General features: G+C 41.5%; 2 protein-coding genes across 2 annotated transcripts; both read left to right on the top strand.

Moving 5' to 3' along the window:
• Window positions 1-1,662: 1,662 nt before the first annotated feature.
• Window positions 1,663-9,984, top strand: scrt2 (scratch family zinc finger 2). Its single transcript, XM_069660956.1, has 2 exons — window positions 1,663-2,131; window positions 5,506-9,984. Exons 1-2 carry the CDS (start codon window positions 1,972-1,974, stop codon window positions 6,306-6,308), a joined length of 963 nt encoding a protein of 320 aa, XP_069517057.1. The 5' UTR covers window positions 1,663-1,971; the 3' UTR covers window positions 6,309-9,984.
• A 6,347-nt stretch (window positions 9,985-16,331) lies between these two features.
• srxn1 (sulfiredoxin 1 homolog (S. cerevisiae)) lies at window positions 16,332-17,940 on the top strand. The gene is made up of 2 exons (XM_069660845.1): window positions 16,332-16,612; window positions 17,471-17,940. Exons 1-2 carry the CDS (start codon window positions 16,364-16,366, stop codon window positions 17,678-17,680), a joined length of 459 nt encoding a protein of 152 aa, XP_069516946.1. The 5' UTR covers window positions 16,332-16,363; the 3' UTR covers window positions 17,681-17,940.
• Window positions 17,941-24,656: the final 6,716 nt, after the last annotated feature.

Here is a 24,656-nt window from a genome sequence, read left to right on the forward strand (position 1 = left end):
AGGGTCACGGGGATGATTTAGAGGGACCCAGCGGGCGAGGGGGGCACCCGAAACCTCGGGATAAATCTGCTGCACCTTTCACCAGAGTCGAGCTCAATTCTCGGATCCACATGGAAAATGCAAAATAAGTGAAATCAGTTACAGGATGAGCCTTTGATCTCTGCGGAGACAGCATGACGGGCTGTCGGACCTTTTCAGTTTTTTTCCAGTGGAATCTACGACAGGCTGCAAAATGTTTTTAAAATATGAAAAACATGCTCAGTGAGGCTAAATATGAAGTTTGGTAACGCAACTACATTATTCCTATAAATGCCCATAATTAATTGATCTAACAGCAGTAATTACTTACTGAACACAGAGATTCTGACTGTTAAAGTAAAAAGAAAATATGTTCAATGAATGCAGCTAATAAAATTAGCACTAAAACAAACAGTCTGTTCCAGGATTGTCTGGTTACACCTCATTAAAAGTAAGAATTTGTTGTTTTTGTCTTCTTTAACTGTTGCATCAGAAATGGAGATCAGGAAGCAGAATAAAACAGAATAGAATAAAATCACTATTTTGTGACGCCTGCACTTCCTCCACTGATTTTATGTGTGACATAACACAAACCAAAACTCTCTAATTGTTACTTTTGTTGATTTAACGCTGTAACTTGCGAATAAATCGAACAAGTGATGCATACAAGTGTTTCCTGTTGATGGAGAATCAAACAGGTGAATCATTTCTGTTTGCATTCAAACAGAACCAGGAGACTTAATTGTTGTGTTTATTTATTCTAACAATAAAAGAGCATATTTTGAGCCCTAATGAAAGACTAAAATGTAGCATAACGTCCGTAAAGTGAGCTAATGAATCCTCACCAATACAAAGCAACCCAGAAATAGCCGGCCAATTTAGCAAGCATGGATCTAATCCTAGATTTCACCCTAATCAAAAAAAAATGTAATTAATTAATCAGATAATTCACTGCCACGCATGGCGGGACACACATCTGTGCAGCGGTAATGGGGAGGGAGAGAGGAGCTGAGCAGTGCAGCTCTGGTGCTTCCCCGTAGCTCGCTCGTAAACACTGCTGGAATCCAGAGCAGCTTTAAAAAAGGGTCCAGCTCTCCCAGACGCTCAGATAACCTCTCCTGTACTGTACGGCTGCCCTCAGCGTGTGTGTACAGTGCAGTGTGTCGAAGGAGCCAGAGATCTGAGGCTGTCTGAGGTAACAGAGATGACATGAGGGAGGCAGCGCCTGTACAAGGCAAACATAAACTGTGCCACTTCATCTGAAAACAATGGGGGACAGGACACTGAGTGTGCTCTCAACCACATCTCCATTGTCTGCCCTCCTCTTTTACTCCTCCTCCGAGCATGGAGCATAAGCGGGGTGAAAGAGGGGAGGGGAGGAGAAGGGGGAGCAGCAGTGGGGGCAGTGGGGGTCTGGCTGTGTTCTTTCTCCTCTGTCTGTGTGCGAATGCACAGACGGTTCAGTAGTAATTTGATGTGTGTCCCCGGGGACATTTGATGGATTAAAGCTAAGCAGCTCCATTTCGCAGCACCACCTGATCTTCCACTGCCTGTGCCCCATATAAAGGCTGGCGTGATTGCTGATCTCAGCTAGTCTGACAGTCTCTCTCTCCCTCCTCTCTCTGTCTGTCTCCATCTCTTCTCTTCCTCACTGGTCCCTTAAGCCTGCTGCATCACAGGAGCTATCCAGTGCTGAACAGGATCGCTTTTATTTTTTATTTTTTTATTTTTCCGGGGGAAGCTGGGGGAGCCAGAGAGTATCACACAGCATTGCCGTCAGCCTTGTTCTCCACTGGTTTCCATTTTCTTTCTTATCTTATGTTTTTGGCCGTTGTCTTCACATTAACCGCAAGGATTACCGTCAAGCCAGCTCTGCGCGCGTGCTTCCACAGAGGGTCTCTTTTATTTTCTCTCATGCGTTTTTCTCAGCTCTGTGTTTTTATCCATTGAAACATGCCCCGCTCATTTTTGGTGAAGAAGATCAAGCTTGATGATTTCTCTTCGTCCAATGTGGCCACCTCCAATCATCATCACCACCTGGACGATTCGTTCACTTTTGCACGCTCCATCACAGACTCGGTGACCAGCCTTGGGGTTCGTCTCAGCGAGAATGGTGAGTTAACATGCCTCCAGTGTGCCCGGTTAAAGCTGTGTTAGCGCTCCTGCCTGTAGAACGCTCCGGTGCTGATTTCAGCATGCCTGACATTTCCACACTTAGCACAGATGGCATCCTCTTTTGTTTTTGTGTCGGCTGAGATTTTGTTCTGCTTCAGCCAATAACATGCTTGTAGCGTGTAAATTAGTGCGAGACGTTACATGCTGCCAGCTGATTTTTGCATTAATATCCCAAATAATCCCCTCCAGAGGCACCCCACCCCCACCACCCCGCTCCCAGACTTTTGTTTTTTGACTCCAGTGAAGGACAGACACAATTCAGGTCACAGCCGCGGATTAGCTTATGTAAATGGGGAACAAAACGTGTGTATAATCAGGAGAAGCTCCAGTTACGTATTTGTATGACTGTACCAACCCGGTGTCGGCTGAACACATATACGCTGACTATATCTGGCCATCATGTGGACTAAAAAATTCATGAAAATGAGAGATGAGTATCAGATGATACATTTGTCCTTAGCTGTTATTGTCCTTGAGTTCCCATCACGGTCCGATCCTCCCTTGCCCCCCTCTTCCCATCCAAATGGAGCATGCACAGCCTCCCCACCCCCATCGCTCCACTACATCTTTCTCTTCCTTCCGGGCATTCGAAAACTAGCAGGGGTTAGAGTTTCAGCCGTGCAGGCCCATCGTCGCCACAAGAGACATCAACACACTGTACAGTACGGCCGGGAGGGAGGTGGGGAGCAAAGGGAAGGAGAAAAAGGAGACGAAAATGCTTGGGGCAGCAATGAGGCAGATCACGTGACGGAGGTTGTACAGTAAACATGAAGAAAGGCACATAGCTGCACTGTGGTCAGCACACGGCGGTCCGGCCACAGGAAGCTCCGGTCTGAGCTGAGAGGCGACCTTCACTTTCAAGCTCTGCTTTAAGCTCGCCGCTTCCATTTTGTGGCCACGTTTAGGGGCCATATGTGTGTCTTTGTTGTGATTTGTTAGGATATTTTCACAGCGAGGGAGGCTGCACAGTCCACAGCTTCATGTTGTGATGATGCTGCCCACCTGTTATTCAACCGCAGTAATAACAAGGCCAAGTGAATGTTAGATGGATCAGGATTAGTGGAATTAAAAATGTCTGGAGTGGTTTAAATCTATAATTGCTAAATTAAAAACAACTAGCCGGGTAAAGATGAAAGATTATGGCTGATGAATGCTCTCTCTCTTTGCTGACCGGGCACATTCTGTAGCTTGTTATAAATGTATAAACATTTCCTGCTGACTGATTTTTATATCATCAGAAAATAATGCATTTTTATAATTACAGTCACTGCCTATTGTTCCTAAATCTATTGTTCAGCACAATGAAAAATAAGCATCATATTAAAGAGTGTAAAGAGAACAATAAGGCTTACATTGGCGTGAGGAAAAAGGCGTCTCATTTGAACAAAAGATGATTTTCATGCTGAGTCAAAAGGAAAAAAAATAAAAGATTTCTCAGCGTGGCTGAAATACCTCACATCAGCACTTCTGCCGCGCCAGCACGTTTTCTTTCCCCCCTTTGTGGAGACATTTGACTTGAGTGTCTGTGGAACAACAAAGAGGGGAGGCTGAGAGGGTCCATTAATTACATGCTTACTTTGCATTAGAGAAATGAGTCCATGAGCTGTAGAGGCTGATACAGCGCAGGTCCTAAATGATGAGCTCCGTGTCTGACCTTGGGTAATTGAAACATAGTAAACAGTGCTGCTTACACTGATGCAGTTTGTTACATTAAAAACAATCACAGCTACATTAAAGGCCACACTGCTGTATGTAGCGCAGGGGCCCTTCAGCTGTATTCAGTCTAAAGTGTTGCTTTTTAACAGGTGGATTTAATGAGGAGTATGTGCTGAAGCTGCAGCATTTAAAACAAATCAATGTAGGTATTTAGCTTTAAAAAAAAGGGAACATATTTCCTCTTTTTTTATCATATTTTTCAAAGAGTGTTGCTCTCTGTCAGACCATTAAAATCAGTGAACTCGTGCAGTGCAGCTTCTCTGTCCCCGGGTGTCATGCTCATGTCTTTGACAAAGTGTGTGTGTGAACAGAACCTCTCGGGAACAGAGACGCTGTAGTAAGAGAGCACTTCAAGTGATTTCTTAATGGCCTGTTTCTTGGAGGCACTTGAGCGCGCTCGCTGCTGTACACAGGTGACCCTCTTCACCAACAATGTGTGCGACAACACGTGTGACATTATCAGGCTTCAAGCGCACCGTGCTCGATAAACTATTATTGCGTGTCGCAGATACTTGATCTGTTCCTCGCACTATTTCTATCTCCTCCGCTGCTCGACTGCACTAACAGCTGCACTATTTTACATATGATAGCCTATTGATCACTTCTAAACTTTGAATTTCATTAAAAAGCAGTCAATAACTAATTTCCAACGCCTGCTGCACACAGTGCTTAGGAATGGCTTTTTTTCTGCAGTTATGCACTATTTCTCTCAGAAAGGAGTTTCAACACATTTTATATTTGCACTCACATGTTGAACCTATAGAATATCAACCCTGGAGGTGGAATGCATTTAGTATTTATTAAGCTCCTGGTATTCACAGCATAAGAATGTATTGAGTACCGTTAGCTGCCAGGAAGCCTTTTAGCTCCTCTGGCACCGGGCTGCTTCAGAGGGAAAGCAAAGACATGAATGATGCCAACAAAAATATATCTTGCTGAAATCATGCTCTGTACAGTCGGATGCATTTAAATCACTTGTGGTGTTTTGTGCTTTGCGGCTTTGTGCTTGCAGAGGTGGCATGATATGCTACAGCATGTAAAGTATGTAACAAGTTTATCTGTCAAAAACAAATAAAGTTATTTGTTTTGCAGCTAAACTCAAAAGAAGATCATGCACAAGCAACCACATGTGTTGAGAGTGGTTTTGGGGGGAAAAAGGCAAAATGAAAATTGTGAAAGATTTAGAGTTTAAACATGATTCAGTCGCAGATTATCATAAACAAACATGGAGCAGCCAAAGAGGACTGCCATGAGGAAAAGGAAGTCTACCACTATGTTTAAGAGGGGCTTAAATATGCTTCTTCTCACACAGGAGACTTCCTTGATGAGCTTTTATCTTACGTTCATCCTCACTGTAAAATTGCAACCTTTCCAAATGCAGCAGAGCGTCATGCCTCGCCGCATCACTGCACTATTGTGCGAACAACCTGTAAGTTCTGGAAAAAATGCAATTAGCTCTGTGCTGCCACTCAGTGTTTCAGCGTTTCTACGCAGGGCAATCATCCAACATGATAATCATGTAATCAGCAGCATGTCACTGTGTCCTTATCCATCACAACCCCTGGCCAACTGTGTTTGCGTGTGTCTCTTACCCAGGCTACATCCAGGATTACATCACGCCATCTGTATACCAGGAGGAGAAGAAGATGGAGCACAAGCTGGCCTCGCCGGTGTCAGACCCCCTCTACACCCCGGTGAGCAGCGGAGGGGAGTACTGTGACCCCGACCTGAAGCACCCCGACAGCCCGCAGTCTGGCATGACGGCCAGCGGCTTCTACAGTGGTGAATCGGAGGCCCTGGCCGAGGGTTACACCATGGATGCCTTCTTCATCTCTGACGGGCGCTCTAGGCGGAAGGGAGACACCGAGAGTCGGGGAGGGGGCTCAAGAAGCAGCAGCGCCAACGGCGGGGTGCAGGAGAAAGGGGGAGCCGGCACGGCTCGCCACACCTGCAACGAGTGCGGCAAGACGTACGCCACCTCCTCCAACCTCAGCAGACACAAGCAGACGCACCGCAGCCTGGACAGCAAGATGGCCCGCAAGTGTCCCACCTGTAACAAAGTGTACGTGTCCATGCCGGCGCTGGCCATGCACATCCTCACCCACGACCTCAAGCACAAGTGCGACGTGTGCAGCAAGGCCTTCAGCCGGCCGTGGCTCCTCCAAGGTCACATGCGCTCGCACACGGGGGAGAAGCCCTTTGCCTGCGCGCACTGTGGCAAAGCCTTTGCTGACCGTTCAAACCTCCGCGCCCACATGCAAACACACTCTGCCTTCAAGCACTACAGATGCAAGCGCTGCAATAAGACCTTCGCTCTCAAGTCCTACCTGAACAAGCACTATGAGTCAGCTTGCTTCAAGGGCTCTGCAGACGAAGACGACTCTGGATCAGAAAACTAACGGCGAGGGAGAAGCTAAATTTTGAACCCCTGTTGACGGTTCACAACCAATAACCCTGTTCACTCTGCCCTCCATGCCTTTTTTCTTCCCTTTTTTTAGAAAGCAATATTTTCACTGAGATTACGTGAAGAAACTCTAATGATTATGGCAAAGACAATTTCAAAAGATGCTGGATTTTTTCCCTGCACAGTAGCTAATCGTCCACAGAAACATACAATCAAACAACCTTCCCCCAAATAGAGACTGTAGATGATAGTTGTACACAATTAAGCAACATGTGCTCGCACACATGCGGGCACATGTATACACACACAAACAAACGCAGACATGCACACACTCACACACACACAAACACACATTAATGTACGCACGTGTGCACACACACTTACACACACACTTATATATGAGGCCTGGCATGTGAATTTTTATCAATGACTATAATGATATTGATATCAATAGTAATAATATTTAGATTCCTGATATTTTATAGCAAATAGTAACGAGAAAAAGAAAAAAAAACATAAAAAAGGACTAACAGTGTTCTTTTGTTTTTTAGAGACAAAATGACCTCTTGTATTTTTATGCTGCTTTTTATTTGCTAAGAATTGAATTCTTTTGCAACTGCCAACATGAACTTTTTATGAAAATGTGAACTATGACAGTATTTGCAAAAAAAGGGAGATCATTTTCAAAAGGTAAAAAGACCAACCCTTTTTTCCACACCAATGTTTCAATTCAACGGATGTTATTTTTCTATTTGATTTTTCTAAATTTATTTTTTTGTGCTTATTATCCCTTGTTGGTGGAAAGCATCTTTGTAACTGTGGGTATTCAACGAAAACTACTTAAATAAGCTATACAAGATCATAGGCCATAGGTCATTCAATTCAATTCTGCAAGAGCAGTGATTTTAAAGCAGCCTGTTGAACAGGTTTTCACTCACTCCGTCCGATCCGATTCATAGTCTCATTCTGATGTACAGACTCGGACAAACACACTGGGAGCCAGACCAAATGATCTATAGTAATAAGTGCCATGTGCGGTCGACTCGTCTATAGCAATGAAAACTCTTGTTGTTCTTCCTCCACCATGGTGGCTTGCATAAACTGTGCTGCCTTTATGGTGCATCGTCCCGTCTTAAAGAGCAATCTCCACCCAGTGTTTGAGGTGCTCCCCCTCCGCCTGTGTTACCTCAGAGTGAAGGTATGGACTCACACACCCTCAGTTACAAAGTGACATTCAAATTCTTCTGTTTGTCTCTTTTATATGTCGCTGAAAGCTCCGCCCACGGTTTAGATGCAAACCATCTATTTATCATGTAAATACTTTATTTATCTTCCTATTTATCGATTTATTTATTGACATTATTTTGTGTATTTATTGAAGACTTGCTTATTTGTTGATTATCATGTATTTATTTATTGTTTATAATTTAAAAAATGAACATCCATTGACCTTGTAAGATGCTGCTGATCTTCAAAGAAAATGTTTATATGCATGAAAACTGTAGAGAGTCCGAGGGACTTAGTTTTTTAAAGAGGAACAATGTACAGGAGCAGTGTTAGGAGACTTCAAACGAATGAATGCAGAATTACTGTTTTGTTTCCGTCGCAATAACTTTACTGACGCAGCGATTGACACGTAGAACAATCACAGCTGTCCTGTTTTCAGTCGGTTTAGGGCAATAAAAAGAAACACGAAAATTCTCTCCATCTTACTGTTTTCCAAAAGTCCAGTGCCTCCTTGTGACTGGAGATATTTGGCCCCTTTTTAGTCTTTAAATCTCAGGCAATAAATAAATCCCATAAACGGCTGATGTGCATGAACATATCACCTTGAAAATGTAACGCTATCCGTTTGTTCTAATTAAAAAGCCAAAAAAAGGAGGTGTAATCGAGCTTCAGCAAGGTGCAAAAGGTGCAAAAGCAATAATGATGGTGATGCAGAAACAACGATCAACACTCAGTGTTAATTCGACTGGAAACGGCTGCTATTCTTTACTATTATCAGTATTTTAACAGTGTCTTCTGTTTAAAAAGAACCAGGTGAAAATAAATCTCTTCCTACAGCTGAGGGGCAGGTATGATCCCACTGTATGTGCGGTTACACAACAGGATTACAATAATCCTCAGATAGGTCACGAACATAACAAAGCATTTAAATGTAGTTGAAATCAAAGTCAGTAACGCTTCCAATCATTCTGCACAGACTCAAACAGACGAAGGAAAGACTCTAAGACTGAAGGTGAATAAACATCCACACCAGCACTTATCCAAAAGATCTAAACTGTCTTAGTAGAGAAAGTTTTCAAGATGTAATAAAACAATGCGCTTTGATGCACCCCCCTCCATCATTTGTCCCTTCCATCAACCCCCCCGAACCCAATACCAGCCGTCCTCATCCCATCCCAACTGCCTCTAAACAGACGCAGCGAGGATGAGATGTGCTGAAGTGGGATTGGCGGAGGGTGGCGGAGTGTGGGAGGATAACAGGTGTTTGCAGACAGACTGCAGATAGGGAGCGTAATTGAGTCGGTGAGCGACCTCCAAGGGGAAGGTCAAGCACCAGCAGGCAAATGCACTGTCAGCGATTTGCATATTCCAAATGGATGACACGATAGCGGTAATGCTGAGCTCGCCCCTAAAAAAGAAAACATCCAAACACACAAAGAGGGAAAAAAAAGGAGGAGTTTTTGCTCCGTTTATGCATCCTCTCCTCGCCCTGTCAATGGTCGTCTAAGTGCTACAGCTGAATCACTGCGTGAGAGCATCTAAACCACCTGTCTCCGGATTCGCTTGCAGAACACACAGTTTGGCACGTCGCTGTATTCTTGAACCGCTGCAGAAATCATTACTTCCTATAGATCCTTTTTTTTATATGTTTGTTATTTTACTGCGGGACAGAGAAAACCTGGGGAGTCAGTTTTAATAAGGCAGATAAAAGCAACGCGATCATTAAAAACATCAATGGGAAAAGGTACTGAAGGCTTGCATCTCAAACTGGCAGCGTTACAGATCGTCTAAAGAGAAAACACTAATTACAGAGAAGGATGTAGGGAAACATTGTTCCTCTTTGATGATTTTGTAAATATACCTGTAAATATATCACAGCAATAATATGACAATGCATGTAGACATTTAATTGCTCTTTTTCTATTCATGTTGTCTTTTTTTTATTAAAAAAAAGAGACTAATACAGGTACCAATTGCAGTCTGGGTGGCCATGCGAATCAGGGAGTGTCTTGATTTAAAAAAAGCTATCTGTTGTAAGTTACAAACAAAAACTTCCAACTCTGTGTATCCTCAAAGATTTGATCATGTTCTGTATGATTTTTTTTTCTGTTCTTCTTTTCTTTCATTTATGTGCCCGGCTTGGCTGCGCAATGAAAAAGTGCCAAAAAGTATGATTTCCATGACAAAAGCCTTCAACATATGGTTGGCTGCTTGAAACCTTCCATATGGTCCTCAAAGAAAAAAAAAACTGATTAAGATTTTCCACTTTCTTTCTTTCTTTCTTTCTCTCTCTCTTTATCTTTCTATCTCTCTGTTCCAGCTGAGTATGAAGAAACTTAAGCCATGATTGCTGAGGGGTGTTTTGATTTCTCTTGTTCTGCTACAATTAATACTGATGACAACAATAGCAATGATAACGTTAATAAAAACAATAGCACAAGGAACCACTCAGACGTCCACTCTCGTTTCTTTTTCTAAATTGATTTTCTCAAAGGAGAAAAGGATGTTTTTTTATTACTACGAAAACCTGCACACACACACACACACACACACACACACACACCCTGCGGATGATTACCGACAGCCCCACCTGTTCACTCCAGTTTCATATCTTTCTTACACCTGTTTCTCTTAAACATATATGTATAATCCGAAACACAATGAGAAAAATGCTGAATCTAGAATCTGTCTCAGCCCTCCGTCAACACCAACACAGTGAGTAATCACAGTTTTAGTGTGTCATCAGCTGTAGCCTCCTCTGTCAATGTTTGATGAATTTTACGAGCTTTACTGTCAATGTACTAACTTTTAATTTCACCGCAACGAGCCACAAAAATGCCAACATCCTTTTGTTTTTCCCCCCGAGCTGCTGAGAGCAGGAACGGTCGGAGGACCTGACAACACCGATGCAGCTTTGAATGAGAGTTCCTGAGATGTCGGCGTTATCAAAAGCAGAGGCATCTGTTCCTCCACTATTAAGCCCTTCCTGGTCATTAAATTTTAATGGAACATTGATTTTATGCTGGAACTAGTCTTTCTGAGCGGCTCAAAAGCGGGAGGAAAATATGGAGCAAAATAAAAATGAATCATGACAGCGGACAGGGATTATTATTCTGGGGCTTTTCTTGATTGGTTTCCAGGGAATATACAACACTTGAATTCAATCGCTTGTGTCCTTCAGTGTCCTCCAGCAGCACAGCGGCAGTATAATGAGACAGCAGGCAGAGCCGAGCCGAGCGGGGACACTTAGCTGCACTTTCCTCTCTTTAACGTGGGAAAGCAGAGATTGCCGTTGCTGTCGTTGGATGCGTCTATGATAGTTGTTTTGCTGAAGTTAAACAAATAACGACATAAAAGTGTTGTTGTGCTCGCAGCAGCTCAGAGTGCTGCAGACCGCACATCAACATTCATGTGTGTGCTCACTCAAACTTTACCCTGGCAGATGTTGTCCCTTATCACATTTTATGATGAAAGTAAATAACTGATTTCATTACATGGCAATGGACTATAAAATGGGGACCCATGCAATCCAATTACTACACCCCAGGTTGTGCTGCGTGTGTAAGAACAAGCGGCAATGAGTGATCAGCACCAGGAGGCAGGTAGAGGGACTGACATGGCTCTCCTGCAACACTCCTGCAGACAGCCCCCACCCCACCGCCACACACACACACACACACTCACTCACACACACACACACACACACACACACACACACACACACACACACACTCACTCACACACTCACATCAGGTAAATTATTGAAAACATCCTGCAAAATTGAGCATGCCACACGCACACTTCAAAGATATTGACCTGAGAACACCATCATCTTCTGAGTGACTGTCTGAGAGCAAATGTAACTGCCTTCTGATGGGGTGAGGGGTTGCTACAAGGTTACTGCACAGACCTACAGCAGCAGATACACAAAAAACACTATATTGATACTACAGCTGATCCTGCCAAGTATTTAGTGCAGTATTTATTGTAACTACAGAACTACTGCCCTGCACAGACAAATTGCTAGGATAAATAATGGGAGTTGTCGTCCTTTAAAATGTCAACAGTAGGAATGTATTTTAGTTGCAACTGGTGCTTGGAGTTGCTCACACAGGTCACAGCAAACAACATATCTTGTTCGAGGTGAACTTATTAGTCAAATAATTAATTGGTCGATTGTTCGAAAATTAATCAGCAACAATTTTGATTTTCCAACTACGCTTTTTCACAAGAGATGCTATCACTTTTTATCTTCCACAAACTTTTCTGGATTTTAAGGAAACTGTAACAAACATTTTCCACTTTGAACTAACATTTAAAAGATCAATCAATAAATAAAGAAAACATCCTACAGATCAATTATGATAATTGATCCCTTTCTTAGCCCCTCACTCTGCTCTGCCACCATGCAGACAGAAGAAATATCTATAACTGAAATAAACAATCAGTTACTGAATCCATTAGTCAATCAACAAATAACTGATCTGTAACTTCTTTGATATATTTTTTTGGGCTTCTGCGTTCATTGAGCAGGACGGTGGATAGAGTTGGAAATGTGGGAAGAGAGAGTGGGGATAACTTGCAGCAAGGGGCTGAGGGTCGGAATTGAACCCGGAGCAGCTGAGGACTGTGCCTCTGTACATTGGGCGCACGCTTTAACCACTGAGCCAAACCAGCCCCCAACATGTTAAAACTTGAAATATTACTTGAGGTTGAAAAAAAACACCATAACACCCAAATGGTAAAAGCTTCCTGGTAAATGTGAGTATTTGTTGAGTCGTAAAACTGGCCACCTGAAGACGTCTCAACAATTAATCGAAATTTTACCGAAATCAAAATATGGCCTACAGCAATTTTAAAATCGCAGGAGGCGCAATATTTGATAAAGGTAAAATGTGTGTAAAAATACCATTTCAATTTAAATGTCTTGCTGCAGAGATGTTCTGGCCTACACGTCACACTCAGACGTATGCAAGTATCTAATATCTTTGTTTGGTACAGATCCCCGCAAAAATCACACTATAATCATTTTAATGTTTTTCAAAGAGAATAATGATGTAAAAATGATAATTCCCTTTAATGTCACAAATCATATCGAAATTGCAATAAAAGTCAAAATAATCGCAGTTGGATAATTTTTCAAAATCGTTCAGTCTGTCCGTACGAGCTCTGTGAACTTGTGATGACCATTTTTAGCGCTTCATCATTTTTAAAAATAACTCTTAACTGCATTCCTAAAATACATATATTCTTTATTGTCAACCATTTCAAATTTACAGTGTAAAATAGTATTTCTGTTGCAACTGGTGTCTCTCAGTTTCTAACAGGCAACACAACAAACACCCAGCCATCTTTATAAAAAGAAAAACTATCACTGCCTGATTCAACACTGCTTCAACTGCTGCTGGCCTTCCCTCTGACCCTCCCCATACATCTGGCGCCATCTGTTGGCTAATCACCAAGTGTCAGCAGTAACAATTCAACAACAACAAGCTTTGTTTGGTGATGATGGTGCCATCGGTTCAACTGGATAATTCAACCGTGGGAGATATTCTACATATTCCATCCATGCCATCTCCAAATCTGCATTCACACTGACCAAAGCAACTCAACAAGAGGTTAGTAAAACCATTCAGCTCAACCAGTGAGGGCCAACCAACTGTAACTGGCCCTTTAAGAGCTAACAGTTTGTCTTTTCACATTCTGCATCACAGGAGAGATGCTCATTAAAAGCGCCTCCATTCCTCACTGTTTCATCAAGTGAGACTGCCAAGCTCTTTAACTCAGTGTTCTTGATGTTTGTGCTGTTTGTGTAAAACCCATCTGTTTCCCCGTCTCTCTGTTGGCAGAGGGTCCACCTCATCCGTATGCTTCTCTTTTTGAAGTCATGTCAAAATCGCATTTTTATGCATCTGAGATATCCAACTTGTCATCAGCACTCAAGCAGAAGTCGAGGAGGCCATTCTTTAAATAGCTCCCTTTTTCCTCTTCATATACAATACATGCAGCAACATGAAAAGAAACGGAATTACACATGCAAGTTTTTTATCATTTATTTTAGAGGTAAATAAGATCTTTTTAATGTTTGTATGTTGATGTTTATGCTTCTGTTTAAAGGGTAGAGATAATGAAATGAAGAGTAAGACTACAGCTTAATCCACATCTAAATAATCTCACTCCCTCTCTTGGGTGAGGTTAGGAGAGCAATTTCATTTCAAGGCGAGGAAGATCATTAAACAGAAATCCTGTTCTGGGCAGCCGTACTAGAAGGAGCCGGTGCGGAAAGTAATTTCATAAGTTTAGGAAGCGAGAGCCACCAGTGAATAATCAACATCAGTGAGCAAATCAGTCACACATTCAGCCGCAAACACAGCAACATCCTCTGCCGCTAAACCGTGTCACCATTTCAGACACATTCATCTATCACAAAGCTATAGTTTGAAGACTGAAAATCGGCGTCAGAATAATTATCACTTTAAAAGCATGTCAACGAGTAAGAAAAAAAAAGAGATGTTATAAATAAATATAGCTCACTTGCCTGTCGGAAAGCTGGCAGGTAATTTTCTCCAGCTGCTCTAAGTGTGACAATCCCACGGGGAATGAAATCTAATATTAACAGCAAATCATTATGTGGGAACTGTTCTTCCATGACCTGCCGCTGTACCTGTGTGACTAACTCAATCTAAGTAATTGAGATATGTTAGCGACTGGAATACAGTCCTGCTGTGACAGCAGAGGGTCACGCAGAGTGTAGTGGGACTCCAAACACACCTCACGCACCGGAGATGATTTACATGTCTATATGCTTTGACTGACAGGGTTTCTTTCGCTTCGTGTGATGCTGGCGTCTTTTGGCGCGTGATAAAGGGGCTTTTGATTGACAGCAAAGAAACCACTTGAATCTGACATTGTATAAAGTGGTGAATGCCCAGGGGGAGAAATGTCACCATACATATTTACAATAATGTAGTTATTCATACAGAAACACCAAGTCATGCAGGCAGCTGCACGCTCCCTGTCAGCATATTACAGTCTAATTGGAGTTCTTTTATACTATAGTGCTGTCAGCTCAATTGCTCTTTAAGGAAAAAAGCAGGAAATGTAGAGTGGCTTTTTTACGGGAAATTATAAAGAGATCGTTGATGTTGCTGCAAACTGAAAAAAAGTTGATTACATTCACTGCAGCTCTTAAATCAGAGGCTGTATTTCGTTCTGTTTTATCCTACAAGGATATATAATGTACCGATACCACTGTTAATGATTAAACACTATATATAGACCTCCTTCATGTCGCTACTGATCCCCGTGTGACCAATTAATCAGCATAAAAGACGCTGCCATTGTAGTTCAAAGTATTTGTAATAATTCAATATAATGGCCTGCCTCTCCTGTCCAAGAAATCATTTTTAATTGTCTCATTAGAAGATGCTGAAGCTGTGTGTTGGAGAAAACAACAATAGTTCTGTTTCCCACTACTGCCACAGATCTTTGAAGCTTTCCACTTACCTGTGCGATGCTGCGGGACCAGACGTCCCTTTTTTTGTAACCACAGCAACCTGGCTGGCTCTTTGAAATCCCTGCAAAAATAGAAAATCACCAACTAGTGCACTTTGAAGGAGGAAGCCTATATCATGCAACAGTCAACAACAGAAAACACTGACCTCATTAAAAACTATTGTCACCAAAGGATTGTGAGCTTGTAGCGGCTCCTTTCAACTGCATGACTAATTGCTGGAATGAATTTTAATGAGAAACAGTTTGGCCATTAAATGAATAAGTTGTCTTAGAAATGGGGTAAAGTTTGTGTTTGGTACAACATGTATATATGCCAAGAAATATTCAACAGCTTCCTACCAACACAGTCTGTTTACATACTAAGAAGCCAGCCTGTTAACCTTAATGTTCTGTTTGACAGCTAAAAAAAACACATTATCAGATTGATACCCCATTACCTCACCACATATTATTTCTTATTTACTTGATTTAGATCAAAAGTTTCAGACGTTGGCTGAGGCAAATGTCACATCTTGGGTTTTAGAGGCTCCGGGTGTAAAACATATATGCTGTAATTAGTGCTGTTGGTCCTTTAACACTGCTCTATCCTCCCAGATTTACAGCTTAATATTGAGTTCTAGGTCATTGTTTGGGTGCCCTTCCAAATTCACTGTGTTAGTTCACTCTCACCTCTCTTAATAGCTACAGCAGGAATTCATTTTCAAATAACCCAAGGTACTACCTGCTGTTTAGTTTAGTTTTCAACTAGCTGTTGAACAAATTTATTTAGCAGCTAATGAGTCAGATATTTCCCCAAAAAAGAGGTGGAAACCAACAGTCTTGATATTGAACTTACCCTCATAAATGAACAGCAACACGACTCCAAATTAATGGATTCTCTATAACTGCTGGATGTGTAAAAAAGCAGCTGTCAGCTAATAACATCACAACATCAACTTCAATATTGTGTTCAACACGTTAACAATTAGCTAGGGTATGTTTGAAACTGATTTAGGCTAGCTAGCTAATTCACCATGCATTAATATTCTTTAACTTAATATAACCGCAACGGCCAGTCTAAAAACATTTATGCTAGATGCTAACGCAACAAATACAAGTTATTACTGTCGACAAAACAAGTTATTCTGCCATTTATAACCAAATCAGTAGTTCCAACGGCTCAAAGTGGGCGTTGCACCTTAGTGATTGACAGCGCTACAGGCCTATGAAAAGCTTCCGTTGATTTCATATGTGTGACGCACTGCGTAAACAAACCTAGTTTCAGGAAGTGAAGAAACACTCACGCTGAAAAATTCAGTCGGCAGGTAAATGTTTCGGTTGTGGCACTGTTGTAAAACTCGGGGGAAGCTGTTGGTTTTATCTTCTAGAAACATGTCGATAGAGTCCACTGACAGTACGCCCGGCACGGCGGTGGGGAACGTTAAAAACGCTGTCAACAGGTCGATTCACTCGGACAGCGTTGAGGAGGTTCATAACGTCCCCATGAACGTTATCATCAGACCGATTCCTTCGGTATTGGACGAGCTGAAAGTTGAGAGTCTGATGAAGACAATAAAGGTAACAAAGATGTTACAGTGTTTTATATATAATGTAAATGCAGATAACCTACATTAGAATGTCTTGGCCTACAACACTTTAATTGTATTCCATTTACTGTTACTGTACATACTTTTACTGTGAATTTTAATCTATTTTACCCCACTAAATATATATGTGTATATATACAGTTTTAGTGGAAAGCTACCAGACACTGTATACTTAAGACTTGTACTTGATGCGTGTAAACAAAATAATTCAAGTGTGAATATGGGAACAATAAGTTGGATGCTGGGAGGCAGGACTTCATGTCATCACAACTTATGTTATCATAATACCTTTACAGTGAAGGAATTCAACTTCAACAAGTTATACAGTATATTTAAATAAAGGAACACAAACAGACCTTTGAAATTCATGTCTTCAAATGCCATGTTTGTACTGGTCAGCATTCAGAGACCTTAATACAAGGTGCTTTTGAAAACTTGAGACTTGATTATAAAAATAGTTATAAAAGAGGCCTTGCTTTATTACTTTGCACATAATGATTTATCTCTCTTCCGCTGTCCTATCAATAAAGGCAAAAGCCAAAAAAAAATCTTAAATATTTTCCACTTTATTAGATACCTAGCACCAGACCATAATGTAAGGAGATAAACTAAACATTTTTATTCATTCAGCTACTCAATGTTGTTAGTAGTTTGAATTGACATCATCACTACTAGCTAGATGGCTGTGTAACATTAAGTTTAATACTGCACTTCTCTGTACTCCCTACACTGTGGTGCAGTAATTATCTATTTTTTAATCCAGACAGTCATTTCATATTTCCTGCTCAAATCCTCTGTCGGACTAACTGTCAGTTTGTCTTTCTTCCAGGAGACAGCGGACGTCAGCGTTGTTCCTCCCATTGATGTGCTCTGGATCAAAGGCAGAGAGGGGGGGAATTACTACTACTCTTTTGGAGGCTGTCACAGGTTTGCTGCCTATCAGAGGTTGAAAATGTCGACCATCCCGGCCAAGCTCATCAAATCCAACGTCTCAGACCTCAGCACCTACCTGGGGGCTTCCACACCTGATCTGCAGTGATGATGGAGCAGCCTGGGACTATTCTGAGAGACTTGGTTCAGGTGACTCACACAGAGTTTACACTCTTCTGTTACAGCTGGTGACTGCAGATTGTAGTATTTACCAGCAGGGGGAAACGTAACTCCAAACATAGGATTTATCTTTTAGACACTAGTATATGTACATTTGTGTTTTTATTTATATGTATTATTCATGTATACCAAGTGAGTGTATGTCATGTTATAGCTTTAACCATCCAACACAAGTTGTACTTAAACATTTTGCAGATAAACATTAATTTAAAAGATCTTTTTTCCTGTTATTTTCTTGAAGTGGATTTAGCTGAGTGACAGCAGAGGTTTTGACTTGTCAAAGTAGGAAACCCACCAGGTGTTACTAAGAATATACCTCTAATATACCTCTAATATAATGATACCTCTCTGGTGTTCATGTGATATAGTAAGACATGACAGTTGTCAGCCCGGTATGTTTCTGCATTCACGCCATGTTGGCAGAACGGTAAGAACAGGAAATAGTTACATTATTCTGACTTGGAAGTGAAGCATTATTCCAAGATGGTGAGCACCATGGTTGTAGGCAGACCATATACACTGCCTAATGGGTTACTTTTTCTTTCTTACTCATTTGAAGCAGCTGTCTAACAAATGAAACCAGTTACAAACAAACGTCAAAAAGGCCTTTTAAATGAGCTGAATATACTGTCAGTGTTGAGGGTCAATACTGGATTTTATTAAGGTTTTAATGCAGCTTTTGCAGCTGTTTTGATTAATCTTTCTGTAGCTCTCTTCCCTAAATGGGACATTTCAATGTTGTCAGGTGAACCCAATAACTACTGCACTGAGTTACAAGTCAAATGACATGAGGGTTGTTCCAACTCGGCTGCTCTTAAATACAGTTTTGATTTAGCAAGCTGCACGTGTCATAAATACTCATAATTACCGGAATATGTGCACTATTAGCGTCCATGGTACATGCGTTACTTTCTGTTAACAAACCCCACAGTGCAAAGCATCACAACTGGTTTGAGGAATAAATGACTGGCACAGACCAGGACCCCAAATATGAATCAATTAACCTGTGCTTTTCTTCTGTCAACCGTCTAAACATTTTCTGCAGAAAAAAGGAATATTTTAACCTTTTATCAATTAATTTGCTATCTTCGAAGTGCACTTTTTGGTTTCCTTCTGACTTTTAAAGACAAATTCAAGTTATTTCAGTCTGGAATTATATCAAAAGGTCCCTGTTACCTGTGTCTTTATTTTCTTGTTGCACTAGGTGTAATTTTAGAAATCTGGGTAACGCTGCTTTGTGTGCACCTGCCGAATATGAGGAGGAAATGTGCATTATTTAAGAAACTTAAAACGCAACAAGGCTGTAGAACAGGTAAGAAGGACTGTACCAACAAAGTATTTTTTGTATCAGTTTTACAAAGTCAACTTTGCAGGGCACGAAAAGAGGTAATAGCAGGAGCATATAGATAGTTTGGAGGACTCAGGTGTTACGCGAACATCGGCTGACAACGTCTCTTGTCAGAATGTTGTTGAGTCTGCCCCTTCTTTATGCCATTTCTTTCTTGTGATCTCTAAGAAGGACCCCCCCTATACCCTTTCAGATTGTGTTTTTCCAAAGAAAGAGGAAGAATGAGAGGCAACGTCCGGGTCAGTTCATATGAAACCCCTCCTAAAACAAAGTCCTTTCTTTCTGCTTTGAAGTGCCATGAGATAAAATCATTTAACAAGTTTGTGTAAAATAACCTGATTGATTGTTCACACTGCACTATTCCCTGATGCCTCAATTTAAGAGTACAGATGATTTCCACTTAGAGTTATGAAGTTAGATAGCAGCCTTTTGTCCCCCTTGAACATGTACAACAATAATAATAATGGTTTGTTCTGCTGTAAAGCCCTGTTTGTTGTTGATGCTGACCTTGAGACTGACCCTGTTATTAAATCAAGTCAGTTCCTTTTCCCCTCAGTCTTGCAGGAAGGAACTGTAGGATTGATACCAGTAAACTATACATCGTAGGTCATTGCTCAGAGACGAGGCCTTTCCGACATCAGCGCCTCCACAATGCGAGCTCAGAACTGCTTGATGATCTCCCTTTGTGGCCATCGAGGAAATGAAGGGAGAGACCTGGGGCAGCTTTTTACCGACCGGCCCTAAAGGACTCTAAATTTCTCCTCTGAATCGTCGCGTGTGAGAAGACTTCCTGTGGCTCGCTCACTGTCTGGAAGTAACCATATCCTCAAAGGGTTTTTGACACGCAACACCGGCATGAAAACATATATTGCACCTGTTGCTTTCTGGGAGCGTTTTTCATGGGTGGTTCTGTACGCTTTATCTTTGAGGGTTTAAAGAGATCAAGGGTCTTAAAGGGGATAAGAAGAGGAAGTGTTGTGGTCATTTTTACAACTGGATCGGGCGCAATGTTAATTCTCATATACTTTTTTGGCCCTTGCTGTTGTATTGCTTAGTGATGACTCGATTTGTGTTACTTAATCATGTTTGGGAAATTTGGAAAGGCCTTTTTGATGCTTTACACAAGGTCTAATTTTTCTCTGATCAGTTTCTCTCCTGCATAATCACCATCACATAAAGTGTATATCACCAACATCAACACTGGAAACGTGCAGTTCAGCATCTAACTTGAAGTGGCAAAGTTCGGAGTAGTGTGTATATGTATAACGGTAATATATAGAATAAACTGTAAGGAAGGTAGATATTAATACCGCATGAACACAAGCAGCAGTTACTAAAATATATTATGCAGAGTGCAGACACAATCATAGTATAGACACAAGTAATGGTTATTGTATAGGTCCAATATGTACAGTACAGGCTGTACCATATTGTACATAAAGAACAGGTTAAGTAGTGTTGTGGTAGTAATTCAGCAGTCATTGTTAAGGAGTCTATTTTTTATTGCTGTAACCAATAATAATACGATTAGAAAAAGTTTAAACAACAAGAAAATATATAGATTTGTTTTATGTGCAAGAGGTTTAAATGCCTCTTATAATCCTTCCAGGGTTGTGAGGGCCCTCTGGTGGCTGTGTGCAGTTTTGCATGCTATATGTAGATTTGTATAAATGTCAAAGATTTTAAAGGATAAGACTCAAACTTTGAGTTTTGGTGTATGCACTTAAATAACCTGAGACACAGTAATAACTAATTCTGTAGCAACCATCAGTCATCCTGGTTTTACTTGAAAACAAAGTGAAAATATCACCTTCATTATCTCTTTGTGATACAGAGGAGCTCTACAAGCTCAGCCTGTACTGTCTTCAGTGACAATGATTATCAGAAAAACCTCTGTGTTCGTAGATATCTCACTTTTTGTCATCCCCCAGAGTGTTGCCTGGCCTGAACACGTCCGTATCATGTTTTACTGTACAAGCTAAAAAGGCTCCTGCCAGGTTGAAATAAAGGAGAAGTACACAAGAATTGTAGAAGCTTTGTTTAGGTCATGAAATTGATCTTGATTCTTGGTCTAAAAACCGATCCACTGGCAGAATAAAGCTGCCTTAAAAGACCTTAAAAGACTGTGGCTCTCTTGTAGAGTCTGTTTACTTTTAAAATACAGCTTTGAAAAAAGGTTTCTGGTTAGCCGGCTCACCCATTTGTTCCAGTCGAGGAGGCTTTACAACCAAATCCTCTTGAAGGAGTTTGGGTGCCTGAGTCGATGATGACTCCTCACAGCTTCCTATCCGGAATTCCCTCAGACCGCTGGTGGCTGCAGGCGTGTAATTTGTGCCAGATTTGCAGCGCCGTATCCACCCTCTGACCTCACCACTGTGTGCTCTGTGACAGTGTGTGTGTGTGTGTGAACCTCCAGCTACATGTGGTATGAAAGCAATAGCAATATTTCACGCTGGCTTCTAACTTGTAGTGTGGCTCTATTTTCGTAGCCGAGCAGACAGTTTGGCAGAGCTCCACTATAAAAGGGTCTGTTGACTCATTAGGAGGTGTTGTCTGTGGTCGAATATACTATCATGTACTTCACATCTGCTTTGTCGTCTAACAGAACACTGATGAACAGCTGTAGTTGTAAGCTTGGCCCAAAGTCCCCGCTGCTCCTGCAGGAGACTCACAAACATCTGAGTCCTCTTATAACAGTGGTGTAATAAATGTAATGTAGTAAATGAGTCTGTCAATTATTTTCTCCCTTAAAGTTTCTATGATTTTGGCGCCCCCTGTGGACAAAGCCGTACCTCTTATCTCTTCCTGATTTGGTCCCGTACATGCTTAAGTGGTGGTTTTTAACAAAATATCTTCCTACTTTCTTCAACAGTCATATGTATCACTCACTTTAAATTTCTGCCCTGAAAATGTAAACAAAGGCAGCGTGCAGTTAATCGCTTCTTCTGACACCCCCCCCCCCCTATACCTTCCTTCATGTTTCAAATCATGGCAGCGTCTTCATAATTAAACCGGATTGAGGATTTTAGTCATCGGACATATGGATCATTAGTTAACAGAGAAACAAGCTGAGCTAAAGTAAGCAGCGGCTTGTCTTGCAGCAACTAAACCCACGCAGTGGAATGACGTGAAGCTGTTATTCAATGTTTCAGCCACTTATTATAGCCGTGTCAGTTTGTTTCGGAGAGGAGAACGCCTCTGCTGGTAAAAAAAAAAACCTCATGAACAATGAAGCCTAAAATAATCCTAAACTAAAAACGAGCAGAGCTTCTAGAAACTAGCTTAGCTAATGTTAGTGGCAGATCAGCTTGTAGACACCAAAGCCCTGTCGAAGAACGTTAATTGGACACAGCCTTCATTTGGAGGGGAGGAGTCCTCTGTGGATGATTTGGCGCTCTGTAAAAAATGCTGTAAAAAATAAACATTGAAAGGTCATTATGAGACTCAGTTTGTGAAGTTTACAGCCTGCTGTGTTTTTGCTGATGCATTGTTTTACAACGACACAGCAGATTCGATGCTCAAAATGCAACTCGACTCTGGGTCTTCTCGACAGATGCCTCAAATGATCAACTTTTAGTGAGCAGTGCTACAAGCCTGATTATCAAACGGAGCTCATCTCCCTATCTTTACCTCAACACAAACTCAGCCCCTGACCTCGACCGTTTTTCTCTGCATCTCCTGACCGCAATCTATCCTAACTAGTGCCAGAAACACAGACAGGAAACAGACCTCCCAAATCCCACGAAAACACCAAAGACGACTCTCTGTTGGTCTCAGCCAAAAATTCCCAGAGTCCTTTTGTTTCTTTTGAAGACAGACATCTTTAAAACTCTGTCCTCATTTTGTCATCTCAGAAAAAGCTGCATGATTCCCTAAAATAGCTGGGCACTGTAGTTTCTGGCAAACATCACTCAAGCAGGAGTACATAGTGTATTTGTTGGGGGTTATTATATTCCCCCAAAGGCTTAGTGCTCTGGTGATTACTTGCAGCAGCAGAACTGTGGATTTCCTATCAGCTCAAAATAACCTGCGTGTCCCGTCTTCATTGTAATGAAGAAACATGCGACGGTGAGGCTCATTGATGTGTTTTTAATAGTTTTTGGAAAACAATGGAGCTCTGTCGCACAAAGGAATTAAACTGTATCCGGCTTTGGCTGCACAGGCGATGCTTGTTAGTTGGATCAAATCATTGTTGATTTTCAGCTTCTAATGGGATTGTTCAGATATAAGAAAAATCTCGACTTGTAAAAGGCATAAAGCAGCTCTCCTGGCTGCAGAATATCTATGCAAATGTGTCAGAAGCTGGAGAGAGCTTATTGCTTCATGTGTTTCCCTTGTTAGTGACTCAACAAAGACAACTCCCATCTGTGAGTGAAACGGTGGCTCTGCTGATGAAAGGTGGATGACGATCAGAGCGACTGTCGCCAAGGAATGCTAGACTTACTGTGACGATCCTAACATGCAGATTCTAAGCAGGTATTTGCTTTGTGCAACATCTAATGTTAGTGTGTTAGCACTCAACAGATATGCAGTTTCATCTAATGGTAATTGTATTTGTTTTGGGAGCACTAATGAGCACATTGTGACCTGAGGATGTAGCTACATGTAAGGGCAAGGGATCACAATTGAGATATTTCCCACAAAAGTAAAAAATAAATAAATAAATAAAGCAGGAAAAAATGATTAGCTTATTTTAAAATGTTTATTTACTAATTAAATGTTCTCTTAAGTTAAAGAAGTCATCCTCTGGGAACAATGAACATTTCAATCAAATTTAAGGACAATCATTTTGCATAAAGCCAAAGGTGTTGACCTTATATGGGCGTTAGTGAAAAAGCTAGGGGACTGTTAGAGTCCATCCTCTAGGGACCATGAGTATCTGCACAAAATTTTCACAGCAATCATTTCGGTGAAGAGATGGACTCACAGACTGACATAGAATGACAACACATAGAGCAGAGCAGACACAGGGAAGCTGCTTCTGTGCTTGGTGTTTCAGACAGAGCTGCTGTTGGTGGAGATCTCTGAAGCACAACAACACAGGTCTCAACATGCGGTCGCCTCATCAGTGCGGATAAATGGATCTATTTCTTCTGGGTGAGCAAAAGAGTGTTTTACAGTTCCATGAAGAGAGAGAAGAACGCTTCAACTTTAACTGTCTGTCAACATTTCCATGCGTTATCTGGTTTACACACCTCACAAAGACACAAAAAGACTCACAAAGTGATGCTTCAGGGGTCCTGGTAAATAAACATACAGTGTCTGACACTTGTAAGTGAGTTTGTTTGGTGATACTTCAGGGGGTTTCACAGCCTTTAATTTGTTATTACAGGATCATCAGATATCACTAAAAATCATTCTGTATTATTTATGGGTCCTAGTTTTAACTGCACTAATTTAAATCTCTGGAGGCTCTACCTGATTTGTGCTGAGTGAGATATTCACACAGCCTTTACCTCTGCAGATTCCTGTTTGTTTGCGTCCTCTGTTAGACCTCAGATCTGGTTCAGCAGACAGTTTAGGCGTCTGATGTGTGACTGTTGTTGCAGCTGAGCCC

This window comes from Semicossyphus pulcher, unplaced genomic scaffold (assembly GCF_022749685.1).
Source record: "Semicossyphus pulcher isolate SPU_LCO1_2020_fin unplaced genomic scaffold, fSemPul1.0.p SCAF_13, whole genome shotgun sequence".
Lineage (NCBI taxonomy): Eukaryota > Metazoa > Chordata > Actinopteri > Labriformes > Labridae > Semicossyphus > Semicossyphus pulcher.

Excerpts from the sequence above, each read along its gene's own strand:
- scrt2 (XM_069660956.1), top strand. The coding sequence starts at position 1,972 with ATGCCCCGCTCATTTTTGGTGAAGAAGATCAAGCTTGATGATTTCTCT. Across the intron at positions 2,132-5,505 it reads GGTTCGTCTCAGCGAGAATG|GCTACATCCAGGATTACATC; the intron begins GTGAGTTAACAT and ends TCTCTTACCCAG.
- srxn1 (XM_069660845.1), top strand. The coding sequence starts at position 16,364 with ATGTTTCGGTTGTGGCACTGTTGTAAAACTCGGGGGAAGCTGTTGGTT. Across the intron at positions 16,613-17,470 it reads GTCTGATGAAGACAATAAAG|GAGACAGCGGACGTCAGCGT; the intron begins GTAACAAAGATG and ends TCTTTCTTCCAG.